This window comes from Opisthocomus hoazin, chromosome W (assembly GCF_030867145.1).
Source record: "Opisthocomus hoazin isolate bOpiHoa1 chromosome W, bOpiHoa1.hap1, whole genome shotgun sequence".
Lineage (NCBI taxonomy): Eukaryota > Metazoa > Chordata > Aves > Opisthocomiformes > Opisthocomidae > Opisthocomus > Opisthocomus hoazin.
In genome coordinates, this window is record NC_134453.1 from 1,124,741 (window position 1) to 1,140,714 (window position 15,974).

Below are 15,974 nucleotides of genomic sequence, written 5' to 3' on the forward strand. Positions count from 1 at the left end.
TTGGCGTTTCCTCGGTCGAGACTGATCAGGTAATTTTGTGCGACACAATATGGCCGCCCTCCGCAAAGGCCTGTATCTTTGAAGTCCTTTCTGCTTTCCTCTCGCCGTTTCACCGTGGGGTACAAACGACCGCGCGCCCTCATCCCAGACCCTCCCTGAGCATCGCGCCGTGGGCGCGCGGTGCACGGTGGAAGGTGACACTCTCCAGCCCAGGAGAGGCTCAGGAGGACGACGTGGATCAGCGCGAACCAGGCCTGGGGTCTGGGCAGCTGGCGGCGTTACCGGGGGCGGTGGTGTGGCTGGCACCCCCCGGGCAGGCCTCACCGTGACACGGTAGCGCGGTGCCACGTTCCCCGGGGTGCCCTCCCCGGGGCCAGGACATCCCCCCGGTCCCCCGGGTGCCTTCGCACCCCCTGGTTCCAAACGGTTGATGTTTACGGCACCCCTACTTCTCCATTTTTTAGCTTTGTGCTTTCCTCGCTAGGCCCCGCGGGCGCCAGGAACCCCTCGCTCCCCGCAGCGGGTCCCTCCCCGCCCTGGCTGCGGGGTACGAAATGGCGCCCGCAGCTCTCCCGCCACAGCCCCCCCCCCCCCCCCCCCCACCTCCGCTCGCTGCTGGGCCGAACCCCGCGCGGGCCTGGGCCCCGCCGTCCCTCCCGTCCTCCCCTCCGTGCCCTTCCCCGGCCACTTCTGCATTTCGGTTTTTAGGAACTCTTTGTGCGCCGCCAGAAATGTGCACATCGCTTTAAAATAATAATAATAATAATGATAATGATAATAATAATGACAGACACCCCCCCCACGCCGGGCAGATGGCAGCGTCCAGCAGCCTGCAAAACCCCCTTGCCGGGGTCCTGTTCGGGGGGGGGCAATGAAGGACTAATGAGGGGGGCAATGAGGGGGGCAATGCAGGGGGCGATGAGGGGGGTAACTAGAGGGGTGATGAGGGGGGCAGTGAGAGTGGCAATGAGGGGGGCGATGTGGGGGGCAGTGAGGGGGGGCAGCGAGGGGGGTAAGGCAGGAGGCAATGAAGGGGGTGATGAGGGGGGCGATGAGGGGGACAGTGAGGGGGGCAATGAGGGAGTAATGAGGGGGGCGATTTGGGGGGCAATGAGGGGGGCAATGCAGGGGGGCGATGAGAGGGGGCAATGGGGCAATGAGGGGGGCAGTGAGGGGGGCAATGCGGGGGGCAGTGAGGGGGGGCAGCGAGGGGGGTAAGGCAGGAGGCAATGAGGGGGGTGATGAGGGGAGCGATGAGGGAGGCGATGAGGGGAGCAGTGAGGGGGGCAATGCGGGGGGCAGCGAGGGGGGGCAGCGAGGGGGGTAAGGCAGGAGGTGATGAGGGGGGCAATGAGGGGGGCGATGAGGGGGGCGATGAAGGGAGCAGTGAAGGAAGGGGGAGATGAGGGGGGTGATGAGGGGGGCGATGCGTGACCCCCCCGTGCCAGGCGGAGCGCTGCTCCCGGGCCGGGCGCGGCCAGGCGGGGCGGGCGGGGAGCGGCGCGGCCGGTCCGGCGGGCCCCTCCATCTTGTGGGCCCCGCGGCGCGGCGTCCCGCCCGCCTCCCTCCCGCCCTCGTCATTGTCTGCGAGCGGCGGCGCGGCGGCGGCGGCGGCGGCGCTTATAAGGCGGCGGGCATTGCCCGGATGTGAGCGGCTGGCGATGTGGCTGCCCGGGAAAGATGCTATTATCCGCGTCTCCGCGGGGGAGGCCGTGGTGGTGAGGAGGAGGAGGAGGAGAGCAGCGCTGTAAACTTGGGACAAGTTTGGGACGGGCGGCTCCGCGCTCGCGCGGGGGGGGGCTGCCTTTTTTTTAAATTTTTTTTTATTTTTTATTTTTTTTTTTCCCCCCCTAAGGAAGGACAGCGGGGAAAGTCCCCGGGCCGCCACGGCGCTCGCAGTTTGTCAGTCACCATGTGTCTGTAAAAACAATAGAGGGAAAAGTTGTCGGACCTTCTTTTTTTCTCGCCTTTTTTTTTTTTTTTTTTTCTCTCTTCTTTTTGGCCTTTTTTGTTTTTCCTTCGTTTTTCTTTCCCCCCCCCTCTCCCCCCCGGCTGGCTGGGCGGGGAGCTGGTGGCGGGCGGGCGGCGGCAGGGCCCCCCCATCCCGACCAAGCCAGGTGCGGGGCGCCCGCAGAGCCGGACTGACACGCACAGTACTTTTTGGTGGTTCTGGAGGGTCACACACGTGTGAGATAATAAAGCACTTTGGCAGAAGATTCCTCTTTTTTTTTTTTTTATATATATTTTGTTTTTATTTTTGTTCCTTTTTTTTCCCCCCTTGGATATATTGTGAACATATTTGTGGCCATTTAAGGTAAAGTTACAATTTGCTGTTAGAGTAACTTGTCTGTGTTTTTGTTTTTCTTTTTTTTAAAAAAATTGTCGATCCCAATGTGTTATTTAAAAAAAAAAAAAACCGGTGAAAGTTGCTGGATGTGTAAATGCAGAGCAGACCGCGCGTGTGCACACGCCGTTGCTCGTGTCTCCGAGCCCGCGGGGTGCCCAGATCCGCGTGGGTACGTACACCCGCGGTGGGTGCACGCGTGAGACCCGCGCCGAGCCCGCTCGCTCGCCGCCCGCTTTCCTACCGGAAAATCGCAGCCGAGCTGGTTTTTGGGGAGCGCGTCGGGCCTGCCACGGCGAAATGTAAAATAAAAAAAAGGCTTTAACGTGCTTGCGGGGGGAGGGGGCTGCTGGCGGCGGCCCCAGAAACTTGGGCGTAAGGCGAGCCCAGGGGCTGATTTTGCAAAGTTTGCGGCAACGCTCTCTGTAAAGCGAAAAACCTCGGGTTTGGGATTTAGCTGTAGGCGCGGGGGGGGGGGGGGGGGGGGCGGTCACAAACCAAAACAAAGCGGAATAAAAACAACAAAATAAAAAAAGGACTGGATAATACAAGGGGGGGGGGGGGGAGAAAAAAAAATACCGTTCCTCTTGGCAGAGTCCCCGCGTCACGTGCGTTTGCGGCCTCGTATAAACTCGCTTTGCCATGTGTGTGCGTGAGCCGGGGGGATTCAGAGCCCCGTCCCCGCAGCGGCTGCCGGGTGCGTGGGGGCTGCGGGGGGCTCCCCGGCCTGGCCTCCCCCCCTCTTCCCTCCCCCGGGCGCTCGCAGGGAGCCGAGGGCTCCGCACAGGCCCGAGCCACCCCGGGGGGGGGGTTATTAACACCCCCCCCCCCCTTCGCAAATTAGAAATCGGGGCTAATTGGCAAGGGCTGCTCGCTGCTTCCCTCTCGGCCCCTCCACCCCCGCCCCGTCCCCCCGCCCCGGCGCCTCCGTAGCCTGCGACTTCGCATCTCGCTCTCTTCTTTTATTTTTTTTTTTTTCCTTTTTTGTTTTTTTTTTCCCCTTTTTCCTCCCCCCCCGCTGCCGTTACCGCTGCTTGCCGTCGCTGCTTCTAAACGCTACTTCGCGTGGAAGAAGGAGAAGGGAAAAAGTTGGGAGCGGCTGGCTGTAGTTTCTCCTGCGGGAGCCTCATTCATCCCTCGCTGAACCTCCTGTTGCATAAAATGATGCTCCGGCAGCCGGGCTTTTGCTTCTCTTTCCTCCTCCGGATCTGGGTTTAGAGTGGATGTTACCGGGTTTCGATCGCCTCTTTGGAAATACAATATCGCTGCCTTTTTTTTTTTCTTGTTGTTGTTGCTGTTTTTGCTGCCCCTCCATCTTTTTTTCCCTCCCTTCTTCTCAACTACCCACCCCCCCGACTCCCACCCCCCTGAAAAAATCCGCTTCTCTTTCCTGCAAGGCTCGGGACTGGGTTTCTGATTGCGGTTATTTCCATGTTTCTAGGTTTGTGTGATTTTGCTAAAATGCATCACCAACAGCGAATGGCTGCCTTAGGGACGGACAAAGAACTGAGTGATTTACTGGATTTCAGTGCGGTAAGAAACAACGGTGGAAATTAACAACAGCTGTAAAAAAATATCTTCTAGCTGATCTGTTAAACTAAACAACAAAAAAAAAAACCAAACCCAAAAAAAAACCAAACCGACAAAACCAAAACAAAACTGTGATCTGAGTACATTGGGCAATTTTTAATCAGCAGCTAGAACCATGGTAAATATATTTTTGCTTTAAAAAAACAAAACCAAAAATTTGCGTCTTCTTTTTTATTATTTCTTATTGTGTGTGATGGGCGATGCAATCGTGTTCGCAGCTTATTTTAATGTCTTGGATGTCTCAAATGATTCGTACAAAAAGAGACGCCCCTAAAACCGAACATTTCTCATCATTAGTTAATAACAATATCTAGCACTTTTATTGTGCTTTACGTTTTATAGCATTGTTGGCACATGAACTAATTAATTGCTTATTAGTTGCTTATATTCTGTTTTCAGTTCTTCCCTTGTTTCATTTTTTGGCACAGGGAAAGTGCAAAGAAATCCATGACTGTCTCAGTTTTAAAGTTTTCACTGAAATCTCATCTGGCTTCTGCTGTCATTAAAACTGCTCCAATCTTTTCCGAAGCCCCCCAGCTAGATGGTGCTTTTATTTAAAAAAAAAAAAAAGAAAAAGAAAGGAGGGGGAGGGGGGGGGGAAAGTACTTTTTGTCTCTCTGGGCTGCTCCTGACCGGGCTGGTGTGGAGGCCAAACGTTAATCCGGACGTGTGCACTTGTCTAGTTTTGTCAGGCTCCCCCTCCCCTCCCAGCCCCTTCCTTCCTCTCCCCATCCCCTCCCTTCCCCCCAATATGTCAGGAGTCTCGCTCTGTCCCGTTAGCTAGTTATTTTCCGGGGAGAATCGGTTTGCGGTGAGATGCATGTATGTTCCCAAAGACCAGCAACACCCCGCAAAAACCCTACCCCCCCCCCCCCCCCCCCCCACCGTGGTGTAACTGGGGCTGCTCCAGGCTCGGCTTTGGAGGGATGGCTTGGGGAAGTTTGGCCAGGAAACGTAGCCCGAGGCAGCTTTGCAGCCCCCTCTTTGCTTGTTGCACTTTTTCCATTTGTTCCTTCGCTTTTTGCAGGCTCTGACTCAGGGAAGGTGCGTATTATCCACTAGACACGTCGAAGAAGAGAGAAACCAATTAGGGTCGAAATAAATGCTAGGGAGAGAGAGAGGGAGCGAGAGAGAGGGAGAGAGAGGGGGAGAGGGAGAGAGCCTTGCTTCAAAGTGCTCTCGTGTTAGAGATGAAATGAGAATTTAGGGCAGGTGGCACTTTGCGTTATTGTTCTTATCTGGGCTCACCTATGACAGCCAAATCCTAGAGCGGGATGGAAATGGACATCGCTACATTTATGGCCAAGGTTTCGACAAAAAAACCAAAACTTTTTTTGCCTTTGTCAGCGTGAGAGTTGGAGAGGGGAGCGAGCCCCGCTTCCCAGCCGGGGTAGCACTGCTGGGGACGGGGATCGCTCGGGCTCCTCGGGAAGCGAATATTGTTTGGGGAGCTAATGAGCCTAATAAACCCGCGGAGGGGGTGGTGAGGGGCTGGGGGGGGGCCGCCAGGAATATCGACTGGTTTTCCGGGCTGGGGGGGACGATGCTTCGCGGGAGACAAACTGTTAACGGAGTTCACAGCGAATGTGGAAGGAACTTTTGACTCGCAGCGGACTCGGGAATCTCTTGTTTTCCAGTAGTAATGCCTCTTTGTTTTTTCTAGATGTTTTCACCTCCTGTGAGCAGTGGGAAAAATGGACCAACTTCCTTGGCAAGTGGACATTTCACTGGCTCAAGTATGTACAATTTTTGTTTCGTATGTAGTCAGAATGTTGTTAGTTATTTATCCGTAGGCATTACCTTTGTTGTGGTTCTGCTAATCTCTTCTGGGGAGCAGATTCATTCAGATTTGAGCGGAATTATTCCTGAGCGCTGGCTATGATTATTGTTGTTGTCATTATGATTTTCACAAGATTGGGACTTTTCCCACAGTATTTCCATACATTTATCTTTTTTTTAAAAAAAAAAAAAACCCAAACCCCGAACTGCTCCTCTGTATAATTGTTCAAGGTGAGCTGGTTTAAATCTTTCTCATTTTTAAATTGAGCACTGGAGATTTTTATTTACGATTTCAGATGCTATCTTTTCTATGTCAGAAATGATAATCAAAACATCTTGCACGAGAATTAATTTTGTCAGTGAGAACTGAAGGCTGCTTGAATTAAATAAATAAACAAGCAAGTATCCGAGTATAAACACCAACCTCTTCCGGGAAAAGAACTCGTCAGTGTTAGAGATCACTGTTTGCTGATGGAATATTTTTTGGTGAATTAAAATCTTGAGGCTGGTTTCTTTTCCTGGTGAAAATTAAGGCATTTTCTTTCTAAGTATTTGACTGCTTTTGAAGAGTCCCTGAAATTTAACTGGAGGATTTGTTTGTTTGTATGTTTGTTTATTTGGCTGTAGTAGTACTAGATGGGCAGCTTCTGCGTTCCATAAAAACAGGAGTCCTGGTTGGTGACAAAAGCAGTGTCAGAGCTCTTTGCGGTAGAACATGTGTGTACAATAATTGTCTGGCAACTGAAGTTTTTATATAGAGGCTTTTATGTGCTTGACAAATTAGGAGTAAAACTAGCAAAGATGCTTAAGCGTTTGAAATGCTTACTCTTCCACTGAGTTTGTTCAAGAGGGCTCCCTGCCTGGAGGATGTGGTGCTTTGGGCAGGGTGCAAACGCATCTCCGGGTAGAGAGCTGCGGTGTTTTAAAAGCCCAGGCAGTTACACATACCAACACACTGTACGTAGTATTGTTACACACAGAGAGTACTGTTCTAAATCAGACGGTAAATCTGGACGAGGCTTCCCTGCAAACCGCCGGTGGATCTCTGGATATAACCACGTCATTGCGTATAGTTTTGTGCCTGGTGTTTGCAATTTGTGCTTAATTAAAGGCACCTCTTCTCTGTGTTCAGCATAGCCATTTTTGTTAAATGCACCGGTATGTCAATTAACTTTTTATTTCCAAAGAAGGACTTCCTAATTTGAAGGTAGTCTGAACTACACACTTTCAAGATACTAGATCAAATTATTATTATTATACCATTATTAAGCACTCATTTTGTGAATTTTATTCTATTTAGACTTTCAAAATAATGACAACATATTTTTGTTTTTTTTCTTCAAAAATTTGGTTATATTGTGGGTGTAGTGACTTGGAGAATTTCACTGTTAGGTTTGAAAAACTTTCCAAACATGATGTGCCTTATATCTCACAAGCTAAAGATTTTAATCCTATTTTTTGTCGTCTTCTGAATTACGTGATTTTGGTAACTGATTTAACTGAATGCATAATAGTCACTGTATTTGTTTTCACTGGAGAGAAGCAGAGTGTTTGTGCCAGACAAATCAATTTGTCGTGCTTATATACCAGTCAATGCAGCAACTAACACTTGGTCTAACAGCAGTTGACTGGGTAGTTGTATCTAATAAATGCATCGTAAACCTCAGCTATGGAGTCGTTTTGGTCGGAAATGCCACAGGACAGCAGCTCTGAACAGTGAGTGAAATCGAGGGGTTACATTGCTTTTGGTTTGTCTCTAAATCTGAAGGCATCAAAGTAACTTTGACGCGTCGTTTTAGACATGCAAAGAATTTAATGAGCTGAAGTGAGTGATATTAAGACACAGACCATTCAAAATAGCACCTGAACTCTCCCACACTGTAGCAAAGTGTGAATGCTTGAATGCCTCGGATGGCGGAGGGTGAAGGAACGCGTACCGTACGTTGGGAGCTTGTTTGCACAATGGCACGCGGCACAGGGTACGCTCTGCTGGGGGAAATCATTCTGAATTTGCTACGTAAATAGCTGTCGCTTGGTTATCAGTGATCAGTGATTACAACAAAGTTGTCGGAAGCCGGGTGGCGGTGGGTTGCCCTGGCCGGCGCTGGGTGCGAGGGTGGGCGCGTGGCCCGGGGACGGCGGTGCGTGGAGGGGAAGCGTGGCGGTTGGTTGCCCGGGCTCTTGCTGGCCAGCTGGCTGTGTGCGGGGTCGCAGTGAGCCAGGGCTCCAGGAGTCCGGGGCTAGGATGGTAGCGCCCGGACAGCTGCTGCCAGAGACGTTTCCTATGGCTGCATGGAAAGATTAAAGATAGCGCCATTAATAATACATGAACACAGTTTATTATTCTGATTATGCATATTGATAATAGGGAATTTTCGCAATCCAAAGGCAGCCTCTTCTTCCTCCTGGACAGATGCCTTTCTGAAGTTCGAGCTGACCTTCTCTCAATGGTCCTCTTTCAAAAATTATATTTACCGAGATGGGAAACCACTGATGTCATTCCTCTGCATTAACCCGAAACTTCTCTTGGGGGGGGGGGGGGGAAGACCCCAAAGCAAACTAATGCCAAGCAGTGAAGTGAAACTAACTGTACTTTAGGAAGCCTGGTAATATTTCATGCTTAAAGTCATCTTAATAGCTTTTTACTCCTCTAATAGATGATGCTCTATTGTGATTTGTAATGTGTGAACGAAAATAGAGTAAAGCCACATTTCCTTTTAATCTTTAATTTCACAAACATGGCTTCTTACCACGTTAAGAAATGGTGAGGGCTGCGAGGGGGAAAGGAATGTAACCTGAGCCACAGCCGTGACATTCCCATGGAGCATTTTTCACATGAAAGGCTTTTGTCAACCCAGTAAAGGACCAGGAGTTTTTGTTTGATGTTTGCAGGTGTTCAGCAGAGAGCACTAAAACAATTCAGCCATGCTGGTTTAGAGACTCTGACCTTAACAGGGGGAATGGGTGAAGACTGATATTATTTTTAAGAAAACTCCCCTGCAGTTACCTCAAATTTATATTGTATTTGTAAAGTGATTTAATACCTGTTACTTGATTTGAACAATACACATCCATTAGAATTCAGTGGGATTTTTCTTTTTTTTCCCTTCCTTTTTTTTTATTTATTTTTTTTAGGACAGTTGACAAAATAAAATTAATTTTCCCGGATCTTCTAGAATTTTCTGAACAGTTTACCTTAGCTTCTGCAGTGAAAGTTTGTTGTAATCTAAGTGTGAGCCACTGTAAAATAAGAGGAAGATGATGATCGCTGGTGCTTGATTTTGGGAATGGATCTTGAAGCAGTTTTTCAGCAATGGTGATGCTAAAGAATTTGCTAGGTCTGTCACATTTGGCGTGTTTCAGTTTTCGAACTGTTAATCAAAGCCCACATCTTCCTGACTATGTTCAATTTCTGCTGCTTCTATTTTAAGGGTTTAATTTTACCTAAGTTTTCAAGCATCTGTTATAGATTGCCCACTATGTATATGTTTGAATATTGTGTGGGTGTGAGTAGCAGCAGAATAACCAAATTCCTACGACTGGCCATTCCTATTGCACACACACAAAAAATCAGTCTAAAACCTTTGCTAGCACAGACATCACTGAATAAAGCTAAGTCAGTTTAAAGGATTTAAAGACTTGCTTTTAATTTTGCCATTAGTTTGATTAGGGCTTGTCCTGCATTAGAATAACAGCGATGACAAATTAATACATCTTTAGGGAATCACAAATTCAGCTTGGTTTTGAAGTCCTTTTTTGCCTTTGAATGTCTCTGTGAGTAAATTGCAACCAAATCCGGCTTTTTAAGTACAGTTCATTTCTGGAGTGTGGCCTTCTGGGAAAGGTGCATAATTATGCTATTATTGGTTGATGATCAGAAAAACTGGATTCAATACCACCTTGGGAACGCTTTGGTAGCTGCTCGGGGTAGGCACACCTCAGGGTGCGCGCTCAGGTACTGTGAGTGTGTGCTGGGGAAGGATGCGCCCTTTACCGGGGGGGATTTTGGACGAATCTGATTTGTTTTGGGGTTATAATGCAGAACTGCTATTCAAAAGAAAAAAAAAAAAAAAAAAGAGATTTTAAGCATATGGATCAGAAAAGGAGTTTTAATAATGAAGGAGACGTGGAGCAGTAGGTGCATAGCTGTTGCAGTCGCAGCGGTGCCTCTGAAGGGTAGTCCTTTTTTCCAGTGGTGTATGTCAGAAAAGACAGAAAATGATGCTGGAGCGTGGGTGTTGGCTTTGCCTGCGTGTCGCACCACGCTCCTCTGTTTGCCAGGCGGCATTCCAGGTCTGCCGCGCGCTGGCACGGCACCTCCGAGCCCCAGACCCTCCGGCCCCTCGCCCGGCCCCGCTCGGGCGCTGCCAGCCCGTGGCTCTGCTTCGGAACACTCCTCTCTTGGTTCGCCCATTGAAAAACGCTTGCTACGTAGGTACACAAAGGCAACTGCTTCCATATTTTTCATCCCTAATGTTTCGTAATTATGATTAAGAAGAAGAAGAATGCTAGTTGCCTCCCATCCTTCCAGCTATGTTTACTTGCGAAGCGTTCGATCCTCCTCCCCTCCGAGTCCTGTTAAAGAGCACGCTGTGGGGCCAGAAAAAGACCCACGCTATGGTATTTGAATTGGCCTGAGACGTCGTAGTGCATACTTGGAGGAGCTAAATATTTAGTTACAAAGAAGAGAGGTGGCTTCGGAGTTTGCATCTTGCTCGCAGTGGCAAACTGAGTGTATCCTGCAGAGGATGTTCCAGAGGCACAGCCACCTACAATCACTCATTTATATTTAAATCTGGAAGCTAAGATAATTAAAAAAAAAAAAAGGAAAAAAAAAAGTGAATTTCCTTGATTTCTGAGCTTGAAGAAAACTAGCCTTATTAAATGAAGAGGCTCTAAGCAAGTATTCTGCAAAAAGGTTGCATTGGATCTAAGAGAACTGTATGTGAAACAGTTCAGTCACGCCGGTTGGGTGCTGTAGCTTTTCTTAAAAATACTTTTTGTTGTAATCATTGCATGTCTACCTTGTCAAGACTCCTGAATGTCTTTAATAATTCAAAAACATCCACATTAGCTGTCGGAGAGACTGAAATGCTTGGGGGCCAGTTGCAGCCAAATGTCACTTGGAGGAGACGTTTGTGCCTGCCGTTGCCAAATTCAGCAGGAACAGAAATGATGGTTTAGATCATTCCGTGGATACGAGGTATCTGCGAACAAAGTGTATCTGTTAAACCAGCGGACTTGGGTCCGACTTGGAATTGAGTAGGAGTACAGAGCTTGTGTAACGTGTTCAGTAAGGGATGGGGGGGGAAAAAAGGCATTTGGGAGCGTGTGAGGTACGATTTGGCTGCTTCCCCCTAGATCTGTGCTCGTACCACTCCCAAATTCATATTGATTCTTGTCATAGGCAAACGCAGCTCCCATTGACTGAATTCCCAGGAAGCATTAAATAGACACAAATAATTGTCAGCCTGTGCATCTTGTGAACACCAGGTCACACGAATTCTAATCTTTCACCACTTCGACTTGTTTTTTGGCTTCTGCAGAAAGAACATGAGATTTAATTTATTATTTTGGGGTTTTTTCCTCCCATGATTTAAACCGTTACTGAATTTGGAATGGCTTTGATATTTTACTTACCTAGTAAGTGTAAGGATTTAAGCACACGCTCTGGGATCCCAGGAATGTTGCGAATGAACTGCTTGACATTTTTTGACAAGATCAGCAAATATCTTTACCATACTATTGTAAAGAGCAAATCACTTAAATAACAGATGAACAACTAAGTCACATAAACGTATACAATAGAACTATGTAATGAAAGTTTATGCTGTTAATTGCTCGAATCTCTCTTAAATGCACAGAAACGTGGAGCACTAAAAGCTGTCATATAAACAGTTTTGTTCAGAGTTTAAAATTATTCCCTTTTTTTTTTTTTCATCCGCTATGATAAACAAAGTCGTTTTGTAAGCTTTACAGATCAAACATTTACTTCTAATGGTAAACTACATTTTGTATCTGGAAATTTGTGTCTTTGCAAGGCCCAGAAAAAGAGTAGAGCCCTGGTGGCCCCAGGCCTGTGGTTTTCAGTGTTTGATATCAGGATGTTATTTAGATCGGTTCCCATAAGCCAAGATAACAGATCTGCAATTGTTTAATAAGGAACAGGGGGTGTGTGTGTAATGATTTAAAGATCTTTTACCAACATTTTCCTAGATAAAGGATACCAGGGAGGTGGACATAATCAAAGTAGAACGAAAAACGGATAGAAATTACATTTCAAGAAGTGGAAATGATTTTTTTTCCTTACGTCCTGCATCGGAGGCAGCCGGTTGTTGTGGAGCTTATGCAGTGCAGCCTTGCGAAAGTCAGGGGCCCGCATCTCCTCGGGCTGCTCGTCGCCGGCCGAGGAGAGCCTGCCGCAGGGCGCTTCGGGTCAGCCCTGCGAACTGCTTTGTGCCGGTGCCCGTTCCCTACGGCAGGACCCAGCGAGCTGCCGAGGCGCGGCTCGCTGCGCTCTGGCTGGCGCAGGCTGGGTGAGACGGGTCCCCCAGCCAGACCACGCTGTCCTTGCTGGGACACGTTCCTAGCGCAGGTACGCCCGGCGTGCGGTCATCGGAGAGAAGAGCCGGCGTAGCCTGGGAGTGTTTTACATGTCCTGCTGAAGGTGTAGGCATATAAAATGAATATACATGTAACAGTATGTGCCATCTGCCAGTGTCTGTAGATAGTCCGTAGAGTTCCTCTCGCACCTCGGAAGACAGGAGGAATAATGACAGTCACAATGAGTCCCTTGAATAATTTAATTTGGTGTTATTTATTCTGTGCTATTAATTGCTAAGTAAAAGTCACTACCAAATTTCCTGATCTGCCTTTATGCAAGCCCATCAGTCTGAGGCCATGAGATGTTGAGGAGCCTGCACTTTTTTTGTCTCCTGGGAGGTATCGTGTGCCTGGTGGGATCTAGCCCAGCTGCCGAGATCTGCCTCTTGCCACGTGTGCTGTCCAGAGGTTTTCAAACCTGTGACTTTGGGGTCTGCGCCTCGCCACAAATCCATGGTCTTGTAACACGAAATTTTCTTCTTTAACCTGTTTGCAGTGAAAGCTTTCTGCCTGGTGCTGCTCGGCAAAGCAGAGGGGTGGTGGTGACCAAGTTCTTAGATCATTTTTCTAATGTTTTCAAAGGCTGTTGTGTAATTTCTTTTCTTAGCAAACTTACAGGAATAGGAAAAGCATTGAGAAAGGTTGGCATATTTACTCTCTCTGCCAAGGTAAACACTAGTGCAGTTGATCTGCATATCAAACAAGCAGGTGTATTTAAAGATGGGTTTGTCTTGGTGGATTGCAGCGGTGAGGAGGTGTTCCATGCGAAGGTGCAGTAACAGCATTGTTCGTGTGAGAGCTATTGTGACAGTCACCGTTTAACGCTGTCTTTCAAGACTACTATTGGTAGTAATGACAATACGTAGCTGCTATCTATTGTTGCTTGTGCTGGGTATTGATCTATTTTGGAAACAACGCTTCACACGCGCTGCTGTATTTGCAGAGTACTCTTGTGGAATTTGTCTAATCCCCTACGACTTGATTTGTTGAATATAATGATTTTCTTTTCACCTGGTGAAAAGGCTTCCGAGGTTAAGACGACGTGTCTGGCGCTTGGCGGTGCCTTCTGCTCCGCGGGCTCGGCGGGGTGCCGGGGAGGGGTGCCGGGCGCTGCGCCGGCGTGGTCGGGAGCTGCTCGCTCCTCTCCTCGCTGAAAGCCCGCTCACGCTTCCAGCTGGGCCTGGCAGCTGGGCTTCGTTTCCTTCCTTCGGGGTTTTACTCGATATCTGCGTCGGCGCGTAAGTCGCCAACACGGGAAGGGACACCGACGGCCCTGGTGCCGCCCGTGGCACCCGGCTTCGTCGTGGGTGTGGGGGGGTGTACAGCGCCCGGCTTCGTCACGTCTGCGCACGGTGAGCTGCAGAAGGTGGTCTTGGGGCTGATGCAGAAGGGGCCCTTCCGCAATCAGTGCTTCAGAAGGGTGCAGAACCAGGGAGGCTTCAGACGGGAGGTTTTAGTGACGGATTCATAACTGTGACAGCAGATCCTTTCAGGCCCACGGGCTATTTCTGTAGGTTCCAGCAAAGTTTATGTGTAAAAAAAAAAAAAAAAACCCAAAAAACCAAAAAAACACCCAAAAAAATAAAAAAAACAACCTATTTCCTATTACATTCACTACGCAGCGATCAATACCTGTGCCAGGATAATTTTAGGGGTGCAAAAATGGAAAAAATTTGAAATCACTGAATTTAATTCTTAGGCATGCGTGTGTTCCGTAAGAAAATAGGGATTCGGTTCTTTTTGTTCTGTAGTATGTAAAAATTAGACTCTGGTGCTGTTTTTTCTTAAACAAAAGCCTGTCTTGCTCCTGAAGATTTGGGATTGTCAGGTTAACGTGGCACGATGCGCTTTTTCCTCTGACTCTACATTGAAGTACGATCGACCTATTTGATAAATAACTGGTACAAAGGTTTTGTTATATTAAAAACAGCTAAGTATGACTCCTGATCGAATATCAAGGCTGTAATTGAATCTGAGGGGTTCTGGTACTGTTCACAAAGCATTGGAGTTGTTTTGCGCTTCGTGACGTCAGCCAAAAGCTTGATTGAATTATGCTCTCGTGTTGTGGGAGCACCTGCCAGTGCCGCTGGACTGGAGGGTCTGTCGGCAGCTCCGCTGCGGACCTTGCTGCTGAGGTTGGGACTTGGAGCGTTTGAACTGGGCTGAAGGCCGGCGTGTAAACTTTCAGCAAGTACGGCAAACCCGAATAAATCCCCCAGACTCTAATACGATGTGCAGCGCTCCTGCCCGCGACTCGGCCCTTGCCTGTCTCCCTGGGAAGATCTGGTGCTGCTCCTTGGGCAGAGTTCTGTTTGAAATCGCTGCGAGATCGGACCGAGGGGAGGCTGAAAAATCCCGTCTAACGAAACTGGGAGACTGAAATGTCGGCGTCTGATGAAACTACAGGAAAGAGGGTTTCCTTAGTGCTTTAGAAACAAAGACATGCAGGGCTGAGGCTGTGGCATGGTCTGTCTCTAATTCCAGTGCCACGAGGCCGTTTGGGTGAACTTCCACACGACAGCACGATTTGGGAGTCCTGTGAGCACGGCCCATCTCTGCCGGCAGTTCTGTGGCGCAGGTTTCCTCGTTTTCGAGGGGTTTCTTGTTAAAGGGAGAAGTGACAGCCGTGAAGCTTGCGTGTACAGTTACAATACAGAAATAACTAGTATATTGTTTTTAGCTCCTTATAGATCTTGCATCCTTAATTGTGGGGACTACACAGAGCAGCTGATCCTGAAATGCACAGTAAATACTCAGTGCTGAGCTGCTGGAGGTGCGGTGCATTAGGAATAAATGCTCGTTATCCTTAGGTGGCTGCTCTCCATTAGGCCTTGTAACTGTTTAAATGCTGCAGGTACCTTGAGAGAAGGGCAGGGAGATGAGACCGCTGCGCCCGTGATAAGGCGGGTTCACCATCAGACCTCTGAGAGGGCAGAAGGTGGCCCAATAGCTTGGTGAAGTCCTGCGGCGGTGAGAGCATCGTCGCGAGTGCGGGGCTGGCCCGAAGCTCACCCTGCCGTGTGTGCGGGGCTTCCCAGCTCTTTGCCCTGCTGCTGCTCCAGGGTTAGCTGTTTTCCATGGGCTGTGCGCAGGGGAGGCGGTTTGGACTCTCAAGAATACTGCAAACCCTCGTTCACAGAGCGTTGCATGTAACAGAAATTCCACCTACCTGATGCTCAGACAAGTATTCCAACACAGCCTTTCTGAAATCTGCTCCTTTGCAATCAATACCGTGTGGTCAACCCGAGGGTCGGAGCGTCCCCTCCATGAGAAACAGTGCCAGTTCTGTGGTGGGACTTCATCTAGCTCTGAAATCTTATTTTATTTTGCAGACCTGGGATACTTTTTGGGTAGTATCTGAGTGTTTGTGGCAGATGGTTGAAGGAGAAATGGGAGCAAGATTGAGAAAATACTTTTTCCTGATCTTAGAAATAAATGACGTGCTCTGTGATTGCTGATGTGACCGTAAACTGTCAGGCACCCTGTCCTTTTGCTCCCGGCCCGCCGATGCAGCTTTGCTAGCCAGACCCTACGAACTGATCTGCCCGTGCTGTGACTGACTAGTGTCAGCTACTAGTTGCTGTCAGTTGGTTTTGGTTTCCCTTAAACACATATTGTTTGGGACCGCTTGTGTTCTTTGTGCTAATCTGGGCTCCCC

General features: G+C 48.7%; 1 protein-coding gene across 12 annotated transcripts in view; it reads left to right on the top strand.

Annotated features, from left to right (window-relative positions):
* The first annotated feature begins 1,694 nt into the window (after positions 1-1,694).
* The window catches only part of LOC104339067 (transcription factor 4), a 250,864-nt gene continuing 236,584 nt past the window's right edge, over positions 1,695-15,974 (top strand). For 6 of the 12 annotated variants that reach the window (XM_075446794.1, XM_075446796.1, XM_075446795.1 and 3 more), the window contains exons 1-3: positions 2,976-3,041; positions 3,786-3,877; positions 5,598-5,670. In XM_075446794.1, the coding sequence (XP_075302909.1) occupies positions 2,987-3,041; positions 3,786-3,877; positions 5,598-5,670 (220 nt within the window). In that variant the 5' untranslated portion in view covers positions 2,976-2,986. Of the gene's footprint in view, positions 2,315-2,975; positions 3,042-3,380; positions 3,578-3,785; positions 3,878-4,960; positions 4,979-5,092; positions 5,242-5,597; positions 5,671-15,974 lie in introns of those variants that run through there. The other 6 variants (XM_075446799.1, XM_075446798.1, XM_075446801.1 and 3 more) reach the window with 6 other exon arrangements.